The sequence below is a fragment of the Diospyros lotus genome, chromosome 12 (assembly GCF_014633365.1).
Source record: "Diospyros lotus cultivar Yz01 chromosome 12, ASM1463336v1, whole genome shotgun sequence".
Classification (NCBI taxonomy): domain Eukaryota; kingdom Viridiplantae; phylum Streptophyta; class Magnoliopsida; order Ericales; family Ebenaceae; genus Diospyros; species Diospyros lotus.
Window position 1 is genome coordinate 38,032,480 of NC_068349.1, and position 22,849 is coordinate 38,055,328.

General features: G+C 35.3%; 1 protein-coding gene across 1 annotated transcript; it reads left to right on the top strand.

Moving 5' to 3' along the window:
* The first annotated feature begins 19,796 nt into the window (after positions 1-19,796).
* LOC127813949 (hydroquinone glucosyltransferase-like) lies at positions 19,797-21,435 on the top strand. The gene has a single exon (XM_052355107.1). The coding sequence runs from the start codon at positions 19,847-19,849 to the stop codon at positions 21,266-21,268; it is 1,422 nt and encodes a 473-aa protein (XP_052211067.1). The 5' UTR covers positions 19,797-19,846; the 3' UTR covers positions 21,269-21,435.
* The last annotated feature ends 1,414 nt before the right edge of the window (positions 21,436-22,849 follow it).

Here is a 22,849-nt window from a genome sequence, read left to right on the forward strand (position 1 = left end):
TGTGAGCCTCCAGCTAAAGAATTCAACATTTTGAAATGGTGGAAAGCAAATTGTCATAGGTTTCCTATTCTGTCTTCAATGGCTCGAGATGTATTGGCAATTCCAGTTTCTACTGTTGCGTCTGAGTCTGCATTCAGCACTGGGGGTCGAGTACTTGATCCATTTAGGAGCTCTTTATCTCCTAAAGTGGTTGAAAGTTTGATTTGTACCTAAGATTGGCTTCTGTCATCTACCACCCCAATAAGTGTTGAAGAAGACTTGGAGTATGTTGAACAACTTGAAGAAGGTAAAACTCAGTGTTACTCTTTTTTAAATTTATTTAAGAATTAGTTTAATACATGTTATTTTGATATTAACTAATTCATTTTACTTAATGATTTTAGAATTGTCAAAGGTTATCATAAACAGCAGCAGCTCAACGTCCAATATAGAAATTTAGATTTTTGATTTTGAAGATTGGTCGCATTTGTAAGTATATATGTTTTTTATTTTCTAGTAATATATATTTTAGTTTCTGTAAATCAGTATATATGTTCGTCCATAATAGTTTCATGTGGCAATAGCAGTATAGTTGCTAAATTGAACATTTTCAAAATAGTTTAATTTAGAAGGATAGTTTGTGAGCTAATCCGAGTTGTTATACTATATTCAAAATAGAAGGGCCACTAGAAGATAAATCAGTACCTGAAATATCATGTTTCTTCTTGACCCATTAATGAATCCTACAAAAAGTTGATGGAATAGAGCAGGTATGAGTGGAGAAGAGTAAGGGTTCACATATGGCAGAAATGCCTTGAAAAGGGGTCGGATGAAGCAGCGGGAAGAGCGGGTTCAAAGTCATGCTTAAATGCATGTAAGACAGCAATAACAACCCATGATCACAGCAGCCTGGACTTCTGTTTTACAAACATAAATAATTGAATATCTTGCTACCTAAAAACAATTAGGCATGGCAATTGTAAAGGTCAATTACTGTTGGACATCCAATGGAGTGCTCTCTGATCTAAATATTTCCTCATAGAGCTAGTGCCTAGTGATGTATGTGCTATGGGGACTATCTAAATAAGGTATTTAAATTCAAGGATTCAGAGATTTGATTGCAACTTTCCTAAGAATGCAATCGTGGATATTGAAGTAGTTAAAGCATGAGACATTTCAAGCGTGATCTGAAATAGCTTGTAATGACATTGAACTGATGTTGTAGCAAGGTTTTTGTGAACTGTAGGATAGATCAAGAGGCTTTACAATCCAATTAACATAATGGATTGTTTGAATTGTTAATTTATGTATGATATTAGCACAGGGAATAAACAAAGAACACCTAATCTGTAGAATTCTGAATTTTATTTACCTGGTTGCAAACTTATGCAGCCGATTCTATGAGTAGGAAATTATTATTCCTAGCTTGTGTTGCCATGAAAATACATGATCCCACCCCTCTCATCGGTTACCATACCACCTATGCAGAGACCTATAGCATAAGAACACTTACATTCTTCAGATATATGTCTGTGAATGAGAACTTTTTAAGTCAACTTCTGATCAGTGAACAAATGATTGATAATTGCCCACATTGCTTTTTTTTTTTTTTTTTTATCTCATGTACGTGAATTGCCCACAGTGAACAAATGATTGATAATTGCTCATTCCTCATTTTCTTTATGCCTCTTGAGTCCTTGACATTTCAAATTAAATTGCCCATAATGTTTTTTGTTTTTTTATTGTGATTAATGGTTGTAGCACCATAACATGAACTGCCATTGCATTTTCTTGTGATTGGCTTTCTGATTGTTTTTTATTGTGATTAATGTCTTAGTTGATGGTATGATAATGCAATGTTCATGTTGTCAGAATGCAGTTTGGCCCTTTGGGGTATGATAATGCAATTTGTGATTGGCTTTCTATTGTTTTAGAGGGCGTTGCACCTAGAATTATTATTGTCCAGTCCAACTATCACAAGGTAGGTACAAAACAACAATCATTTATCAGGTCTTTCTTTTTTCTTCGCTTTACTGGATTATCTCATTGTTAGTGGTCCATGGAAAATTATTGAGTAATTTATTTCAATACTATTCTCTAAATCTGCCAAGGAAGCATAGTTATTTGGCAAGGCTTTATGGAATTACTAGTTCTCAGTTGTTATCAATGTTGTGAACAAACTTGTAAATTGTATTGAAAGAACAATAGCACTGATTATTGTGCAGGCCTTATTGTTTAATAGCACTGATTTATATTTTTATGTTTATAATTTAACTCTTTTCTCTTTTGTTTAGTTTTGTTCGGTTTGGTTTTGGGTGAGTTTTCGGTTCGGGTATCTCGGTTTTTGTTTAAATTCGGTTCGGTTCGATTAGCTCGGTTTTCGTTTTAATTTGGTTCGGTTCGATTCGGTTTTAGGTAGGTTTTTCTGGTTCAGTTAGCCAAAGTTTAAAATCGATTTGGTCGGTTTCAGTTATTTCGGTTAGCTTAGGGTCCGGTTCGGGTATATACTTAGAGACGGTTCGGTTCGGTTAAACCGATTGCACACCCCTATACTTGATAAACCCATGAACTCATTAACTAATTAATTGAGGCTCATTTCATTATTTCTCAATTTATTAAAAATTATATCTAAATATTTATTTTCACAATTACATGAACCACAAAATAAAATTATACAAATCTAAAATTATTTCTATACCATCAAAAAAATTTATCATCAAGTATTAAAATATTTAGACCCACATTTAAAATGTCATTAAACTGATGTTAAGTATTAGAACATCTAGGTCTACTCTAAAGTGGTTACAAAAGTTGAGGGAAAGATTTAAATAATTTTCTTTATAAAATACGACACGTCAATATATATAAACATTGTAATAGAATAGAGTGTTTAAAGAACACTCTTAAAAAAATCCGGTTTCCACGTGAAGCAGACAAGAAGACGAAAACCCTGGGGGAGTAGCAATCACGTGAATCCATCAGCTTCTGTATCTTTCTTAATTCACACCACGTGGCCGCGGCTAAACCCAAAAGCCATCCCCACAGCCTCTGCATCTTTCTTAATTCACGCCTGTCTTTTTATATGATTTTATTTAAATGAATAAAATTATATATTTTTTTCAATTTGTATCACTCCTGTAGCACAACTAATTGATAAAACTAAATTTATATAAAAATAAAAATATAATTAAAATAATAAAAAAATCAAATTATCACAAAAAATATAATAACATATATTAAATTAATTTTAAAATACAATATATAAATATAATCAAAATTACAAAAAATTTAAATGATCACACAAAAAAATGTAAAATTATAAAAATATAAATATAAATTTTGTTTTATTTAATTAACATAATACTTGATTTAAGATTAATTGTTGGAATTAATTTCAAATAAATAAAAAAGTAATATTACAATAATAAATAAACCTCCCAATTTGTGTTCTGAATTTAAAATAAATAAATAGTTATTCGTATTGTGTTTTTTTTAACATTTTTTATTATTTATTGGAACTTGGAAGAGCTGAGAGGTGTACGGGCTTCATATCAGAGCTCGTCCTGGATTTTCTATGGCGCTGGATAAATTTTTTTAAGTGTACCTTTTTATATAAATTAAATAAAAAAAATATAAATAATTAATTTTATTAAAATTATAAAATTTTATAAAAGATAAGAAAGAAAACCTTGAGATCTTATTAAAATCTTGTTTGAGAAAATTCAATGGGACAAAACTCCAAACAAAAAAAAAAGAGTATCCCGTATTATAACCATTATCTTAAAAAATAAAAATTATATATTTAATTTTTTATACACATATATACATATGCTTAAAAAAATTTTTGGACCCCCCTCAATTGTGGGCCCCGAGCTGTAGCCCTGGCCCAAGGCCGACTCTGCTTTATTCAAACCAATCCATCTCCAACTGAACAAATATCCACCAAATCTCTGGCCAAGACTTTAGCGATGGGTGAAGGAGCGCCTCACATAACTGTTCTGCCATCGCCGGTCGAGGATGAGTCACCTTATCTCCCTCGGCGAGTTCGTCGAAACGCCTCGTCTAGAATCTTAGCTATTATGTCACCATCATCCTCCCCACCTACAGTACCTTGTTCGGCACTCAAAAGTCTTTAATAAACAGATTGATAAAAAATTTAGAATATTTCATAAGTTTATTTTGATCATTTTATATATTAGTACAAAAAATATTCGAATATTATCTTAATATAATTTTATTTTATTTATTCTAAAAATAGGTTACTTTAAGATTAATAACATGTATAAGTTACACATGAGAGCAAACAAGAAATTAGATTGATTTGACTCAAAACTTAATTTTGAACTCAATCCACCTACTAATTACAAAAGTTGAGGGAAAGATTTAAACCTTCTTCTGTATAAATATTGTAATAGAGTGTTGAATTAAAGAACATTCTTAAAAAAATTCGGTTTCCACGTGAAGCAGACAAGACGACGAAAACCCAGAGGGAGGAGCAATCACGTGAACGGTGAATCCATTAATTCAGCTTCCCCGGCTTTCATCACATCACGTGGCCCCGGCTCAACCCAAAACCCATCGCCACAGGCCCATAGCCTCTCCCATCTGTTCTCGGAGCGGCCTCTCACTCCTCCTACCTTTAGTTTTAAAAAAAAAATTATTATAACTAAAAATTTTATTTTATTATATAGAATAAAAAATCAAATTCATAATTTACTGATACGAATCCCAATTTATCGTAATCCAATCACTTGACCTATGTCTTTTTATATGATTTTATTTAAATGAATAAAATTATATTTTTTTTTCAATTTGTATCATTCAAAAATTAAAATTATCACCAAAAAAAAATATAATAAAATATATTAAATTAACTTATAAATACAAATATATAAGTATAATTAAAATAATAAAAAACGTAAAACATCAAAGACAAAATATCTACGTCTTTAATTTAGTTTAAATACATTATGACATAACTCTATTAACATAAATATATGATAAAAGTAAAAGGGTAAATCACCCAAAAAAAACTAACTTATTCCTTATTTTTAATTTTTCATTATAAATTTATGTGAATGTTGTTTCGATCTAGACTCAATTTTTATTTAGGTTCAATCTTAAATTAAGTCTCTTATTATTATATTCTATTGTTAATTATTGACATGACATGCTATATTAGATAATTTGATCGATAAGACAAAATAAAAACTTCCCACTTAAAAGGGTGAAAATTTGTACAAATGTTGGTTCGGTGGTAAGAGTTTTACTTATCAACTAAAACTTTGTAGGTTTTCTTCATTTTGACCTCTGTTTAGGTGGTCAATCAAATCAATTAACACCACCCCTAGTTTATAATTCTAATTGTTTAGTAAGTTCGACTCTCCCATTCAATTAAAAGTTTGGTGTAAAGTTATCAAGCCGATTGTTAGTATTTGTTAAAAATTATAATACATATTAGTAAATTGATAGATGGTATTATATCGTGTGAATTAGACCTGACCAAGAAATATCAACCCGTTCAAATCAATTTGGGTCGCCAAATTGCCAAACCATAAAAAAGTGGTTAGTTATGGTTGGATAATTTTAATAAATGCTTAAAATAACTAAGCATGTTCGAACCTTGATCTATCATCCCTCGTTGGGTTGGCATGGAAAGGTTTTCCCAACCCATTTAGCAATAGCGGAGATACCCTTAATAGACCATCTCTCTAGAGGCACATTATAAATCTTGACCTACATTGAAATAGATGTATGTGAATATGATGAAATGATCATCCTTAGTTCCAACACCTCAACAATAACGTCTAGCCCGTAAAGGGCCATGGACTAGTGTCAAACACTGTGTTTCGATAAGTTGCCAAACCAATTACTTGCAAAAGCTTAGGTTGTGTTCTCTTTATGTTTTAATTTTTAGTTTTAAATTTATTTTTAGTTTTGTATTTTGGTAATCTGTTTTTAGAAAAATGAAAACATGTAACGCCCCGTAAATGACAATTTAATTTAATTTAATTTTTGGGATAAATTAATTTAAAAGAAATATTAAAATTTCTGGAATAAGAAAAAAATTCGAAATAAATTAAATTGTGTGATTTTTAGAAGTTTCGAGTGTTACTGTAATTATTATAGGGGGTGAAAGTGTGATTTATGGAAGTTGGGGGTGGCTGGCGTGAGATGCGGAAAAGGGAAAAAGTCACCTTAAATATAACTTAAAATGTGTATATGTTGAAGGTTGGTGCGAGCGCGAGCGGTCACGCGCGAGGCCGAGGTTTTTGACTGATTTAATTCAGCCACTAGACATCAAAACGACGTCGTTTCGCTAGGAGGCAGTGGCCGCCCCAGCGCTGCCACGTGGCCGCATTCTGGCCACTTCTTTTGGCCATTTTAAGGCCATTTTTCCGCCCGATTTTTACAGCACGAACAGCAGCAATTTTGGAGAAATTTCAGCAAGCGCGAGCTGGGAAATTTGGATTAATTTGGGGCTGAAAATCTAATTAAATCCCGTTTAATTCCAAAGTTAATTATCTAGGTATATAAACAAGCTAGTAATTAATATTCTGTGGGGTCAAAATTTCTTTTAGGGTCCAATTTTATTAATTCTGACAAATAATTGGGATATTGCAGTTTGTATAATTTTACCGTGTTTGGTTGAATCGAGCCTAAGGCTATCTTCGGAAAGGCAAGTTCTTTATACCCTCAGCGTCGATTTTTTCGTTGTCAATTTATTTGACATCCCTTCGTTGGTTTCGGTTGTTAATAAATTATGAAATTTTAAACGGTTTGTTTTTAAATTTAATTTAGTTAACTGGTTTCGAGGGTTTTATTCAATGGTTGCCTACGGGGGTTTGTGCCACCCCTAAGCCTATAGGAATGATGTCGTACTCACCCGGGACTAGGTTCTTAGCTGTTCGGGTATTATTATTGGATTTTTGATTGTTTATTGGCGAGAGCGGTTGTGCAGTGGGGGCAAGGATTAGCTGTTCGGTGAGGGTGTGACTATTGTATGATCTATCTTAGGCCGTCAGATGGTCTCTCCTGGTCACTGATTGCTGACCAGTGCCAGGCACTGCTGACTGGCTCTGTCGTTATGTGTGTATAGCATGCTTTACATTTTATTCTTGTTGCATGGTTTGATATGCACATGGGTATGGGTTGCATGGATATTCATTTATTGAGTATGCTTGGACACGGACATTCTAGCTTGGTCATGTTACATCCAGCACTGGCATATGCATCGCGTGTGGTTTACTATGTGGGCGGAGCATGGCCTGATGTCTGGATGTATGGGCGCCGGTGTATCACGTTGATGCTCATTACGCCATTGCATTTTATATGTATTGCATGGTTACTGGTAGTATTTAGTTCTCGGACGGGAGTACCATTCCGATAGAGCCTATGGCTCGGTTGTCGGGAGTACCGGTAGGGATACGGGTGACGGGAGTACCGACCCGGGACAGTGCGCACAGGTTTGTTGGAGATCTATGTTGCCTTTCAGGGCAGCGATAGGTTGGTAGGGGACTTGGGTGCCAGGTGTTTTATGTGGGCCCCAATGACCGATATGTGCTTTTATTATGCTTCTGCACTATTGTGTTGTTGCGTCACATGGCTTGTGTGTACGTGTGGGGCTGTGTTGGGGGTGATCTCCTCTATTTACTGTTCAGTCTTCATTTTCATATAAACTTGCTGAGTCTTGCGACTCATCTTGCTTTTCATCATTCCAGGTAAAGGTAAGGCTAAAGTCGAGGGCGAGGATTGCGCCACCTAGCAGCCAGTCTTGTCGGTAGGGTGTACAGTTAGCTGCCCTTGTCTTCTCTGATGTTTTGTTAGGAGTTCTGACTCTCATTTTTTACTATGTCCGGTTGTTCCTTGTATATTTTATTTGTTGGCACAGGTATCTGTATATTTTTATATACTCTTTGACCGCTATTCCAGCGAGGTACTTGTGGGCGTGTATGTATATTATTTTGCTTCTGCTGTTGTATTTTTCGTATGTATATATGCTAGGGTATTTTTGTCTTATGTTTATTTCTTTTCCCTTATGTAAGCGCTTTCGCTCGGATAGACTGGGCGGTTAGGATATCCGGGCAGGGGTGCTTACAAAACACGTTCTCTTTTTCATTTTGAAAAATTATTTCTCAAAATAAAAAATTAAAAAACGTGTTCTCTTTGAAATTTTTAAAATATTTTTTTAATGATATTTTATTCAATAAATTTGATTATTCAGTAAATTAGAAATATTTAATGTTAATATATTATTAAAAATATATATACATTTTAAAATTAATGAATTTTATAATATTTTTTCTCATTACAATAATAAAATATGAATAAATAAATGTGTTTTGAGTTTAGAGTTTGTTTTGGATGAAAACACTCAAAACAACTTTTTGTTATTTTGAGTTTTCTTTATAATTTTTTTATTTTTAAAATATATTTTTAAAAATAATAAAAAAAATATGTTTTCATTATTTTAAAAAATCAAAAACTAAAAATGACTTAAAAACAATAAAGAGAACACAATCTTAGTTTTTCATAATTTAAAATTTTTATTTAGTCGTAAAATTATGAATTTTAGTTCATTATCAAGTAAAATAACAAATTCATAATTTTTAATTTAATGATTTGAAATAAAACTTTTGAAATAATCAACATATCATCGACCTTTTTATCTCACTCTAAATAACTAATAGAAAAATCATTCTTATCACTTTACACTTCATAGCAAATTGATTATTATACTTTAATTTTTATTATCAAAACAACTAAACTTTAAGGCTGTGTTCTCTTTACTGTTTTTAAGTCATTTTTAGTTTTTAATTTTCTAAAATAATGAAAACGTGTTCTATTTACTATTTTTAAAAATGTATTTTTGAAAATAAAAAAAATTTATAAAGAAAACTCAAAACAACAAAAAGTTGTTTTGAGTGTTTTCAACCAAAACAAACTTAAAACTCAAAATATATTTATTTATTTATTTATTCATATTTTATTATTGTAATGAAAAAATATTATAAAATTCATTAACTTTAAAATATATATATATTTTTAATAATATATTAACATTAAATATTTTTAATTAATTGAATAATCAAATTTATTGAATAAAATATAATTAAAAACTTATTTTTAAAATTTCAAAAAGAATACGTTTTCTAATTTTCTGTTTTGAGAAATAATTTTTCAAAATGACAAAGAGAACACGTTTTCAATTTTCTAAAAACAGATTAGCAAAACAGAAAACTGAAAATGAATTCAAAACTCAAAACTAAAAATTGAAAAGCAAAGAGAACGCAGCCTAATTTTTGTTAATATTTAGATCTTCTTTTAAGTTTTCATCATATTTTATTAATACAAATTTACCTAATATACATCAAGAATATAAACCCTAAAATCACTTTAACCTAAAAGGATTGGGAAATAAAAGAGTAGAATATTAGAAGCAGCCAAAAGGGAAAAGATTTAGGGCAGGTACTTGTGGGTTTTTTTTTTCATTTAGATACTTAAACTTTTTATTATTTTAATTATATTTTTATATTATATAATTTCAAATAAATTACACCTTGATTTTTTATTTCAATTACAGTCCTGAACCATGCTTAATTTATTATCCTCAACCGATTTATCAGGGTGTGCAATTGATTAAAAATTATGTAGTTAAGGTGTAATTAAAATAACAAAAAACTATATTATCAAAATAAAAAAATATAAATATAAGGGTTAAAATATGTATTTGTTAAGGTAACGTGTGTTAAAATCATCTAGATAAGGTTATATTAAAATAAAGTTGAAATATTTTTTGAATTAAAATATGAAATGATCAAAATAAGGTTGGAAAACATTCTAAACTTTTTATCAAACTGTTTGTTAAATTTTTTAGAATGCATTGGAGAACATATGCATCATTTTTTCTTAGGGAGTTGCGATAAGCATATTTGAAAAATATCAGATAAAAAATCACATGTATTCTTTTCTAAAAATGATCAAATAACTTTAACAAATATATTTAAAAAAATAAAAATTTATAATATTTTTCATATATTATCTTTTTAGATCTATATCTTGCCTAAGAAAGATTTATAAATTAAGTACTTATTGCAATATTCTCTTCTCTTCTCTCATATCTCTCTCTCTCTCCCCCTTTCCAGCAACCACAGTTCTCTCTCTCATTTTCCCTTCAGCACTGCCTCTCATAGCCTTCCTCTCGTCGTGGCATCCGCATTTTTGCCTGCCGTTGCCTCACACTCACTGCCCATCATCGTTGCTGCCTTGCACTCGCCGCTGAACGCCCGTCGCTACATCATCAGCTGACTGACAGTTGTCGTTGCTCGCCCGATGCATCCTCGCATGGTCGCCTCGCTTCTCGTGACGGTGGCCAGCTAAACAAGAGGCAAGAGATGACGTGTTGGCCATCCAGGCAAGAGGCGACGCATCGGTCGTCGGCTAGACGAGGATACAGCGGGTGACGACAATGATGAGCAATAGGCGGGGGCAGGTGGTGAGTGCAGGCAGCGACTGACAGGGTTGAAGGGAAGAAAAAGAGAGAGAGAAAGAGATAGAGAAAGGAGATAAGGGGGAAAGAAAGAAGAAAGAAGAAAGGAGAAAGAAAGCAATAAACTGGTCATTGCACTCCAAAAAATTATTATTTTAGTGACATAAAATCCAGTCGCTAAATTTTTTAGCGACGAATTTAGCGATGGGTATGTTTTCGTCTTTAAAAAGAGCGTCCCTGAAATTTAGCGAATTTTTAGCGACGGAAATAACAACGGGTATAACCCCCGTCGCTAAAAAAATATATAAAAAATATTTATTTTTTAATAAAAATAGATAGAATTAACGTAAATATATAAAAAATAAATTGTTCAAAAAATCTATAAATAAAATAAATATATTATTTATTATTTATATTTTAATAAATAATATTTTTAATAAATTAATTAAACAATTAAAAAATAAAAATAAAATTTTTAAATGCAAAATAATTAATATGTATTAAGAATATAAATTATATAAATACAAATTTAAATAGAAATTTTTATATTTATTTAATGTAAAATTTTTTTTTATATTTTATATTTATTTAAAAATAAATTTATATATATATAAATAAAATTTATGATAATTAAAAATTTATTTTAATTAATTTAATAGAAATTAAAATTTTATTTATATATTTATTAATTTAAATATTAAAAAAATTAAAATTCATATAAATATATAAAATAACAAAAATTAAAAATAGTATTTTTCTTGTAGTAATTATATTTTTATTTCTAATTTTAAAATTGCATTTACTAAATAACTGATGATGGTTTTTGGGACCGACCACCACGTGCCACCTCTGCGACTGGACCTCGGGAATGCAACCTCGGACTTGGGGATGTCGGACCTCGGGTGCAGGACCTGCAAGATAATGGAGGACCGGGGCTTGGATCCCCCGGGGTGGACTCCGACGCTCAAATCAGTAGAGTAAAGCAAGTAGTAGTAAATGAGAGAGCTGTAGAGCTTGTCCATACCTGGCGAGAGTCCTTGTCTTTTATAGGCGAAACCGTTTTGGGGTACCCGAGATGAGCGGGCACGACCCCCGAGAATCCCGGTCAAGGTGGAACGGGTCTTGCGGTTCGGCCCGGATTTCCCGGGCTCCGCTCCGGAGTGTTGACTTGCCACATGTCGGTCTCTCAGGTGGTCCGCGTGGCAGGTGAGACTATCAGAGCGTAAGGGTATTCTAGTAATTTCAGTTGATGCCACATCACTTGCCCCCCACTCCTTGGGCCGAGCTGAAAACCATGCTGGGTCGAGGAGTAGGTTGCCTGACTGTTGATTTTTACCAAGGCGCACGAGAGTATTTTTAAAATTGAGATTAGTGCTTTAAAACCTCATTTACTACCCTGAAATTATAGGGATGAGTTTTGGTTGGAGGGAAGATATCGTTTGGAGGGAAACATTGTCATTTTGAATTTTTCTTCCTTTGGGTCCCCTCTATATAAGCCCTAAGGCCCCACCCCACACTTATTATTTCAAGACAAGCATTCATCTCCTTGAGGTTAGTCTTTCCCATCCTCCTTTGCTTTTATTTTTTCTTATTTGTTATTTATTTATTTTTTATCTTTTCTTCTCTTTGGTTTTTTTTGCTTATTTTTTTTTTTTTTTTTAAAAAATGGGTTTTCCCTCGGCCAGGCGCCCCTGCCTGGCCGAGGTCGACCTGGCCAGGCCGCCTCGGCCATGGCCGAGGTCGGCCTGGTCTGGCCCGACCTCGGCCGCGGCCGAGGTCGGCCGCTCTCGGCCTCGCCAAGGCGAGGCCGAGCTTGCTCGGCCATGGCCGAGCTGGCCGAGCTCGGCCATGGCCGACATGGCCGAGCCAGGCCGAGCTCTGGCTCGGCCATGCTCGGCCTCGCCAGATCTCGGCGAGGCCGAGCCCCTCGGCCACGGCCGAGCGCTTGGCTCGGCCTGGCCGAGGTCGGCCAGGGCCGAGGGGTTCGGCCCTGGCCGAATCGGCCATGGCCGAGGTCGGCCATGGCCGCCCCCCCTGCTCTCCTTCTGCAGATTTTTCCTCTTTTTTCCTTTTTTTTTTTTTTTTTTTTAATATATATATATACATATACATATATAATATATATATGTTAGGGGTGTCCTTGGCCGACCCTTGAGACTTTTCCCTTTTTTTTTTATTTTTTTTTATTTTTTATTATTTATTATTTCTTATTTTACTATATATATATATATATATATTTATCCTCTTGGGTTAGCCATGGCCGACCCTTGAGCTTTTCCTTTGTTAATGATAACAAAATAATCTTTAAAACGAGGTTCAACTTGACTAACCCGTTTCCTTGGCTCTTCTTTTTCGCAGGCGTGACTCGAGATTTCCCAAGCTAAACCGCGCCTATTGAGCTTCTTTTAGCTTGTGCTCGGTTGTGGTTTTCCTTCCCTGACCTTCTACATTTCTTTAATTCGAGAACGGTCCAGGGTTCTTGATCCTTGGATTGTCGCCACTCCCACGCGAATGAGGGTGTTGAGTTTCTTCCGGCAACTAGTCCATCTTCGTCTTGGGGACAGCCTAGGGCTCTTGACCCTTGAATATTAGCCACTCTCTCGCAGAGAAGGGTGTTAGGCTAGAGTTCTTCCGTGGCCATTAGTCCACCTTTGGGGACGGCCTAGGGCTCGTGACCCTTGGATTTTAGCCACTCCCTCACGGAGGAGGGTGTTAGGCTAGAGTTCTTCCGTGGCCATTAGTCCACCTTTGGGGACGGCCTAGGGCTCGTGACCCTTGGATTTTAGCCACTCCCTCATGGAAGAGGGCGTTAGGCTAGAGTTCTTCCGTGGCCATTAGTCCACCTTTGGGGACGGCCTAGGGCTCGTGACCCTTGGATTTTAGCCACTCCCTCACGGAGGAGGGTGTTAGGCTAGAGTTATTCCGTGGCCATTAGTCCACCTTTGGGGACGACCTAGGGCTCGTGACCCTTGGATTTTAGCCACTCCCTCACGGAGGAGGGTGTTAGGCTAGAGTTCTTCCGTGGCCATTAGTCCACCTTTGGGGACAGCCTAGGGCTCGTGACCCTTGGATTTTAGCCACTCCCTCACGGAGGAGGGTGTTTAGGCTAGAGTTCTTCCGTGGCCATTAGTCCACCTTTGGGGACAGCCTAGGGCTCGTGACCCTTGGATTTTGCGAAGTGTTGGCCTTTGTGAGATTGCTGTTAGACGGAGAGAATCCGAAGTCTTGCCATTAGTCGTAAAAAAGAGTACAAAGAGGTTCGAGGAATTCCCCTCCTCATTGAAAAAACTTCCTTATGTTTTGGATATTCCAGGTATGCTTCAAGGACTTGCTTCCCATGTCTTTTAGTTGACATGCCCCCGGACTTAAGGATTCTATCCCCTGGTACGGTCCTTCCCAATTCGGAGTTAGTTTATTCGCGTCTCGAGGATGACTCAAGTCGAACCGTCACAATACCAAATCTCATGGCATGAAACTCTTAGCGTGGACTCATCGGTTATAGTACATAGTAATGCAGCCTTTCGAATTTACGATAGGTCTTGGAGCTCATCCACCCCCAGTGCGTCGTTTTCCTTCTCTCCGGGACGGTGTCTGACTTCGCTCTCGGAAGCGATCCCGAGTGGGAGACCTCCTATTATCTGACTTGGACTCAACTCTACCCGAACTCATGCCTTCTTGGTCAACGAAATCTTGGAGGTAACCCTGTTTGATAAGCTCCTGAATTTCTTCTTTTAACTGGATGCAGTCCTCTGTAACATGACCATGGTCGCGATGAAAACGACAATATTTCCTTTTACTTCGAGTGTTGGGTGGAGACCTCAACGGTGGAGGACGCCGTAGATAATCCTTATCCTCTAATGCCAGTAAAATCTCTGCTCGACTGGCGTTGAGGGGAGTGTAACTCACCGGGCTTCCCCATGCACCCCCAAAACCCAGGCGATCTGGAGCTCGGGAGGGGCGGTAGTCTGTCTTCTGTTCCACCATCAGCTTTTTCTTCTCCTTCTCTCTTTCCTTCTTATCAGGTTGTTCAGCCCGCTTTACCTTCATCACTTCTTCAGCGTTGATGTACTTATTAGCCCGGGCTAAGGCCTCTGTGAAAGTACGAGGTGGAGTCTTGGCTAAGGACTGAGCAAATGGCCCGGCTCTCAAGCCATTCTGAAGAGCCACCATTGCGATTCGTTGGTCAAACTCATCGATACTTAATGCTTCTTCGTTGAACCTAGCCACGAAATCTCTTAGGGATTCACCCTGGTTCTGCTTGATGTTCACTAGAGCCATGGAAGACTTTCGGTGGCGCTTCAAGGGAGCGTAGTGGGCTAAGAAACAGGTCTTCAACTCTTCCCAGCGGTTGATGGAACGATGGGGAAGGCAGGAGTACCAGGTCCGGGCGTGTCCTCCCAAAGTAGCCGAAAATGCCCGACACCACATAGCATCCGACCCCGATTGCACCAGCATGTGAGAGGAGAAAAGCTCGACGTGGTCATAGGGATCTGTACTTCCGTCATAGAGCTTGATGGAGGGGATACGAAACCTTTCCGGTGGAACCTCCGCCATGATGCCCTTACTCAAGGGTTGGTTAGAGCCGAGGTGGAGCAACTCTTCCTTTCCCTTCTTGAGTTCCTGGACTTGCTTCTCTAGGAAACGCAATCGCCTCTCCTGCGAAGTCCCTCTTTCTCGCGAGGGGGCAGAAGTGGATCCTGCCGCCTCGGAGGAGTGGATTTCTTGGCCCGTCTGGCGGGATTGACGAGGCTCTCGAGCATGAGGAGGTGACTGATGCTCCGCTCGCTGAGAGGGCACCTGCGAACGATGTTGTTCAGCCTGGTGTAGATAACCAGTCAGCAACTCAGTTAGCTGTTGGACCTGGTTTTCCAACCTGGTGAATCGGTCCTCCGGCATTGGATTGGCTGGAGGTGGTGAATTTTCCCCTTGCTGCGGGGCCTCTAGATTGGCTCTGACCTGGCTACGTGTCACGTCTCTTCGGGGAGCCATGTAATTAGTTATAGCTAGGAGTGAAAGTCGTTTGACACTCGTGGAAAGACCGAGGTCCGAGGTGAGGAGTTGAAGTCCGAAGCGTGAGGTAGGGAATGAAGAGGCTAGCGAGTTTGGACGTCGGCCCCACGGTGGGCGCCAAATGATGATGGTTTTTGGGACCGACCACCACGTGCCACCTCTGCGACTGGACCTCGGGAATGCAACCTCGGACTTGGGGATGTCGGACCTCGGGTGCAGGACCTGCAAGATAATGGAGGACCGGGGCTTGGATCCCCCGGGGTGGACTCCGACGCTCAAATCAGTAGAGTAAAGCAAGTAGTAGTAAATGAGAGAGCTGTAGAGCTTGTCCATACCTGGCGAGAGTCCTTGTCTTTTATAGGCGAAACCGTTTTGGGGTACCCGAGATGAGCGGGCACGACCCCCGAGAATCCCGGTCAAGGTGGAACGGGTCTTGCGGTTCGGCCCGGATTTCCCGGGCTCCGCTCCGGAGTGTTGACTTGCCACATGTCGGTCTCTCAGGTGGTCCGCGTGGCAGGTGAGACTATCAGAGCGTAAGGGTATTCTAGTAATTTCAGTTGATGCCACATCAATAACTAACTCAACAATAATATTTATAACATTATATTTGTACTTCTTATTTTAAAATCCAAATAAGAACTAATTAAAATATAAATATTAAGTTTTTATTTAAAATTATTATAATATATTTAATAAATAACTACTTAAAAACAATTTTTACAAATAAATTGTATATTCATTTTATATTTTATGTATAATTGATATTTCATTGAAAAAAATTGACATAATAATTTTTCATTTCTAATTTTTTTATCTCATTTAAATCATCAATAATATATATATATAATATGCAACTATATAAATGTAAAATAAATAATAATATACATGCAATAAATATGAATAATATGGATATTTTTTATCTAAAAACATTCAAAGATGCATTTAAAAGTTAAATAATAAAATACTAAGAATATAATGCACAAAGAAAAAAAAATACCTTTAAAAGTTAATTCAAATAGGGGAGATTGAGAATGAAGAGGGAGAGATAGAAACTGCAAAGGAGGGGAAGGGTGGGGATTTATATAGGGAGAATTCAAAAGGGAAGGAGGAAAATTCAAAGGGGAGGGAAAAAAATTCAAAAGAGAGTGCATGCGGGAGGGTGTGAGGGAGGGTTTGGTGACGGAAAGATGCTTGTGGCTATTTAATGACAGGCATCTTCTCGTCGCTAAATGGGAAAGGGAGAGGGTTTAGCAATGGGCATCTGCCCGTCGCTATTTTTTTTTTTAAATATTTCAATTACTTTTAGAAAATATCATAAAATATAAATAATATATATATAGAGAAAAATATATTTCATACTCAATAATATATGTATATAAATAATAAACAAAATCTCAAATTTAGAGTATACTACTTCCACGCAATTCACAAAATTTAACAAGCAATCGATATTTCACGATCAACGATACATTGGAAGACTCTTTTACGTTTTTCAATATCAATAGATTGATTGCTTTGCTCTTGTATATTCTAAAAAGAAAAAAAATATCTGAAAATTATTTTCTAAATTCGAAATAGAGTACTTGACTTCTCCCAATAACTAAAAAATATAATATGCTTGAATATAAATGGGGTTTGCAGTGGTGGAAGAATTGAATTGAATTGAAAAAAGAAGAATTCTAGTTGTAAGATATCTAATAAAATCATCGTTAGAATTGATATTTTATTCAAATAAAAGAATTAATTCATATATAAATAATATACAAAAAAATAATAAATAAAAAACTATATAAATGATTTATTAATGTTAAATAGACAAAAAAATATATATAAAAATAATATTTTTAAACTCCAATTTAATGTTAAACTAGCGAAAAAAATGATTTACGATTTATATATTACAGAAATAATTTGTAAGTAAATAATTCTAAATATTTTATAGAAATTATATTCAAAATCTAACAAATTTTGTAACTAACTTTAAGTTTATTTGTACTAATAATTTTTGTATAGATAAACAATTATCGAGTGCTTTTCATGATATCTGAATATGCAAATATATGTTTGTGTTTTGTATCCACATATGCTTTCTTCTTTGTGTCTTATATTCGAATATGTTTTACTTATATTTGTTTTATATCCGAATATGATTTTTTTTATTTTTGCTTTATATTTAAATATGGGCTTCTTTGTTTTTCTTGTATTTGAATGCAAATGGAATATTTCATTATTAATTCAAATGAAAGTTTTATAAATTATTATATTAGTAGCGAAAAATTTAGTCATTATTTTAATTTTAATTTGTAATTTTATTTTTTATTAATTTTATAACTTAATGATGGAATATTTTACATTTAAATATGAAAAATTTCTTTGTCAAATGAAATTTTAAGTTTAATTTAAATATTTTATGAATTTAACATTTTTGCAACCCAATAATTCAGTCGCTAAAATTTATAATTTTAATTTTTTTATTTTTAGCAATAGAAGAATTATGTCACTAAAAGATTTAAATTTTAATTTAAATTTATTCTCATTTAGCGATGGATTTGTTCCATCGCTAAATAATTTTAAATTTAATATATTCAAATATATTTATGTCCTTTAAGAAATGAGAAATTTGGTCGTATGTAAGTAATGTTTTCTCATTTACACACTAAATATAAAATAATTATAAACTAAATATGAAAAAATATTATATTGTATTGTTACTATTTTATTTCGTTTTTAATTTTGTAGTGACACTATTTAATCCACTAATCAAATATGACGTTTAAGTTTTTAGCATATTAGTTTATTATAATAAATATATAAGTTACATAGAATGAGTTTCATAGAATTACATGAAACTCGCGATATTTAGTACAATGTATGAAATTTGGGGGTTTTTTTAATTATTTATTTATATTATTTTATATTTATTATTCAATATAAATATTATTTTTTTGTGTATATATTATTTATAATTTATTTAATTTAAAAACATATTTAAAATTGAACAGAATTAGCTGCTGGCATCTACCCATTGCTATTTGAAATAAATTTAATTTTATTCTATTGATTTTAATTTTAATTTAAATATTCTTCTACTTCAGAGAGACGAAACTGTTCTGTCACTGAAAAATTTTTAATTTAGTTAATTTTTTGTTATTAAAAATTATTTGTGTCATAGTGCTAAAATTTATAAATTTTTTATTATGAAGAGATTTTTATATTCATTTAATTTGTTAATTTAAAATTTTAATTTATTTTAGAGATGAAACAATTTCGTTGCTAAAAGGGGATTTATTTAATTTTTAAGTTTTCATTTTTAACGACGAAATTTTTTTGTTGCTTAAAAAATTGAAATTAAATAATTAACTTTAGCGATAGAATTAATTTGATGTTAAAAAATTTAAAATTAAAATTTAATTTTAATGTCTTCTGACGATGGATATCTTTTGTCGTGAAAAATCATAATTTAATTTTAAAATTTTTAATTTTAGCTACGAATAGCTAAAAGATTTGTATATTAATTTTTATTTTTTTTATTTTTAGTGATGAATTTTTGCCATAACTAAAAAATTTAATTAATATAATTTCTTTTAGCGACAAAAAATTATCCCTAAATTAAAATATTTAATTAAAATTAAATTTTCTAAAATTATTTAGTGATGAATGTTTCCGTCATTAATTCCGTAGTTAAATTTAAAAGGTATTAAAAAATATTTAATGACAAATCTTTGTCACTAATTTCATTGTTAAATTATAAAAGGATTTACTATGATCTTTTTAGTTGTTAATCCATAGCTAAATGCTAATCCGTAGCTAAAAGAGATCACCAATATGGACTTGATTCATGTTTTTTTTATTCCAACGCAACAGAGGGAATAAGAATAGTTGGTGCACACTCTAAAAACAATAATTACAAATTATTACAGATAATCGATCGACATGATTCTCCTGGATAAAGTGACTAAACCGAAGATGTCATGGATAAATCAGAGTATTAAGGGATGATGTGCAACGGATCCTGTTTTTCAAACATGCTACATACTACAGTAATTAAAGTGGAAATGGCGGGGGAATTAATGATGAAACGTAGCTGTTAACAATGGCCAGCCAGCATGATGAAAAAGGGGCTGGAAAAAAGTGGATCAATTTGGGCGGTGTGTGGTCGCGGCAAACAAGAGGCCTTTTTCTTGACGTACAAAAGCTGTCAAGAAGAAACCCGGCCCCCAATTGTCTCTGTTTTTGCTTTCCCGGTAGCCGCCAAATGCCTCCATTATAAATGCAGGCAAGCCCTCTACGGCACACCGCATCCCAATCCCATCCCAACTTAATTCCCTCTTCGCTACAGAAAACAAAGCACAAAGCAGCCAAGAGATCATGGGCCGAGCAGCGCCTCACATAGCTGTCGTTCCATCGCCGGGGCTCAGTCACTTAATCTCTCTCGGCGAGTTCTCCCGGCGACTCGTCTGCCGCTTCAACTTCTCCGTCACCATCATCGTTCCAACCAACGGCCCCTCCTCCAGAGCCGAGGCCGCTTTCCTTGACTCTCTCCCTTCCTCCATTTCTCACCTTCTTCTACCCGCGGTTAGCTTGGCGGACTTGCCGCCCACCGACGAGCTCGAGACCAGAATCTCCGTCACCATGGCTCGCTCGCTCCCTTTCCTTTACGACGCGCTGAAGGCCCTGGTAGCCACCACCGAGCTCGCCGCTCTGGTGGTCGACGTCTTTGGCGCCGACACGTTCGACATGGCCAGAGAATTCAACGTTCCTCCCTACATCTACTTCTTGTCCACTGCCATGTCTCTGTCTCTTATGTTTCACTTGCATACACTCGACTCAACTGTTTCTTGCGAGTATGGCGAGCTGACAGACCCGGTTCGAATCCCGGGTTGCATTCCGATCCATGGAAAAGATTTTTTTTACTCGATTCAGGACCGGAAGAGCGAAGCCTACAAATGGTATCTTCACCACGCCGAGCGGTACGCCATGGCCGAGGGTATCATAATCAACACCTCCACGGCCTTTGAGCCTGGCCCGATCAAGGCCTTGCAGCAACCCGGAAAGCCAAGGCTTTATCCGGTTGGACCCATCATCCCCATGGAAGTCGACCCGCCCACAGGCCCGAACGACTGCTTGGACTGGCTCGATGATCAGCCGACTGGGTCCGTGCTGTTTGTTTCATTCGGGTCCGGCGGAAGACTCTCACATGAACAGATCACTGAGTTAGCACTCGGTCTTGAACTCAGTGAGCAGAGGTTTCTTTGGGTGGCAAAACCGCCGGATAATACCGCCGAAGGTGGGTATTTCGCCGTTGACACCCGGAACCAAGCGTTGTCTTTCTTGCCGGAAGGATTTGTCGAAAGAACCAGAGGCCGGAGCCTAGTGATCACCAGTTGGGCGCCGCAAATCCAAGTTCTGAGACACGAATCAACCGGCGGGTTCTTGACCCACTGCGGCTGGAACTCTATTCTGGAGAACATACTGCACGGAAACGGCGTGCCGTTCATCGCTTGGCCGCTCTTCGCCGAGCAAAACACGAACGCCGCGCTGGTGGCTGGTGGTCTGAAAGTGGCGCTGCGGCCGGCGGCCGGCGAGGACGGGGTGGTGCGACGCGACGAGATTGCGAGGGTTGTGAAGGATCTGATGGCCGGGGAAGAAGCCAAGGCCTTCCGGGTGAGAATGAAGGAGCTGAAGAGCTCGGCTCTGAAGAGCTTAAGTGAAGATGGTGATTCTACGACAGCACTGTGGGAGATCGCCAACAAGTGGATGCATGACCCAGTACTAGAAGACAGCAATTGATTAATTTTAATTGCTTTCTAGTGGATGATGTGGAAGTGATCGCCGGCCATGCATGCATGCACGCGTGCAATGTGATTGTTTTCTTCTTTTGTTTAATGTTCCTAATTAATTTGTCTGTCTCAAATTAGTAGTGCGTGTACGGAGCAACACCAAGTTCTCTGGCCATGTCGATCAAATCAATTAATAAATAACGCCACCCCTAGTTTTGTCAATCAAATCAATTAATATAGTTTACCGTTTTAGTAATTATTAATAAATAATAATAACACCACCCCTAGCTAGTTTATAATTCTAATTGTTTAGTAAGTTGGACTCTCCCATTCAATTAAAAGTTTGGTGTAAAGTTATCAAGCTGATTGTTAGTATTTGTTAAAAATTATAATACATATTAGTAAATTGATAGATGGTATTATATCGTGTGAATTAGACCTGACCAAAAAATATCAAATCGTTCAAATCAATTTGGGTCGCCAAATTGCCAAACCATAAAAAAGTGGTTAGTTATGGTTGGATAATTTTAATAAATGCTTAAAGTAATTAAGCATGTTCGAACCTTGATCTATCATCCCTCATTGGGTTGGCATGGAAAGGTTTTCCCAACCCATTTAGCAATAGCGGAGATACCCTTAATAGACCATCTCTCTAGAGGCACATTATAAATCTTGACCCGCATTGAAATAGATGTACGTGAATCTGATGAAATGATCATCATTTGTTCCCAACATCTCAACAATAGCCCGTAAAGTGCCATGGACTAGTGTCAAACTCTGAGTTTGGATAAATTGTCAAACTAATTACTTGCAAAAGCTTAGTTTTTCATAATTTAAAAATTTTATTTAGTTGTAAAATTATGATTTTTAGTTCATTATCAACTATCAAGTAAAATAACAAATTCATAATTTTTAATTTAATGATTTGAAATATAACTTTTGAAATAATCAAAATATCATTGACCTTTTTATCTCACTCTGAATCACTAATAAAAAAATCATTCTTATCGCTTTACACTTCATAACAAATTGATTATTATCAAAACAACTAAACTTTAATTTTTGTTAATATTTAGATCTTCTTTTAAGTTTTCATCATATTTTATTAATAAGATTTTACCTAATATACATAAACAATATAAACCCTAAAATCACTTTAACCTAAAAGGATTGGGAGATAAAAAGTAGAATATTAGAAGCAGCCAAAAGGGCAAAGATTTAGGGCATGTACTTGCGGGTTTTTTTTTCATTTAGATACTTAAACTTTTTACTATTTTAATTATATTTTTATATTATATAATTTCAAATAAATTACATCTTGATTTGTTATTTCAATTATAGTCTTGAACCATGCTTAATTTATTATCCTCAGCCGATTTATCAGGGTGTGTAATTGATTCAAAATTATGTAGTTTAAAAATGTAATTAAAATAATAAAAAATTAGAGTGTCTAAATAAAAAATATAAATACAAGGGTTAAAATATGTATTTGTTAAGGTAGCGTTTGTTAAAATCATCTAGATAAGGTTATATCAAAATAAAGTTAAAATATTTTTTAGATTAAAATATGAAATGATCAAAATAAGATTGA

Bases quoted from the DNA above. Each gene is read 5' to 3' on its own strand.
- LOC127813949 (XM_052355107.1), top strand. From the start codon at position 19,847: ATGGGCCGAGCAGCGCCTCACATAGCTGTCGTTCCATCGCCGGGGCTC.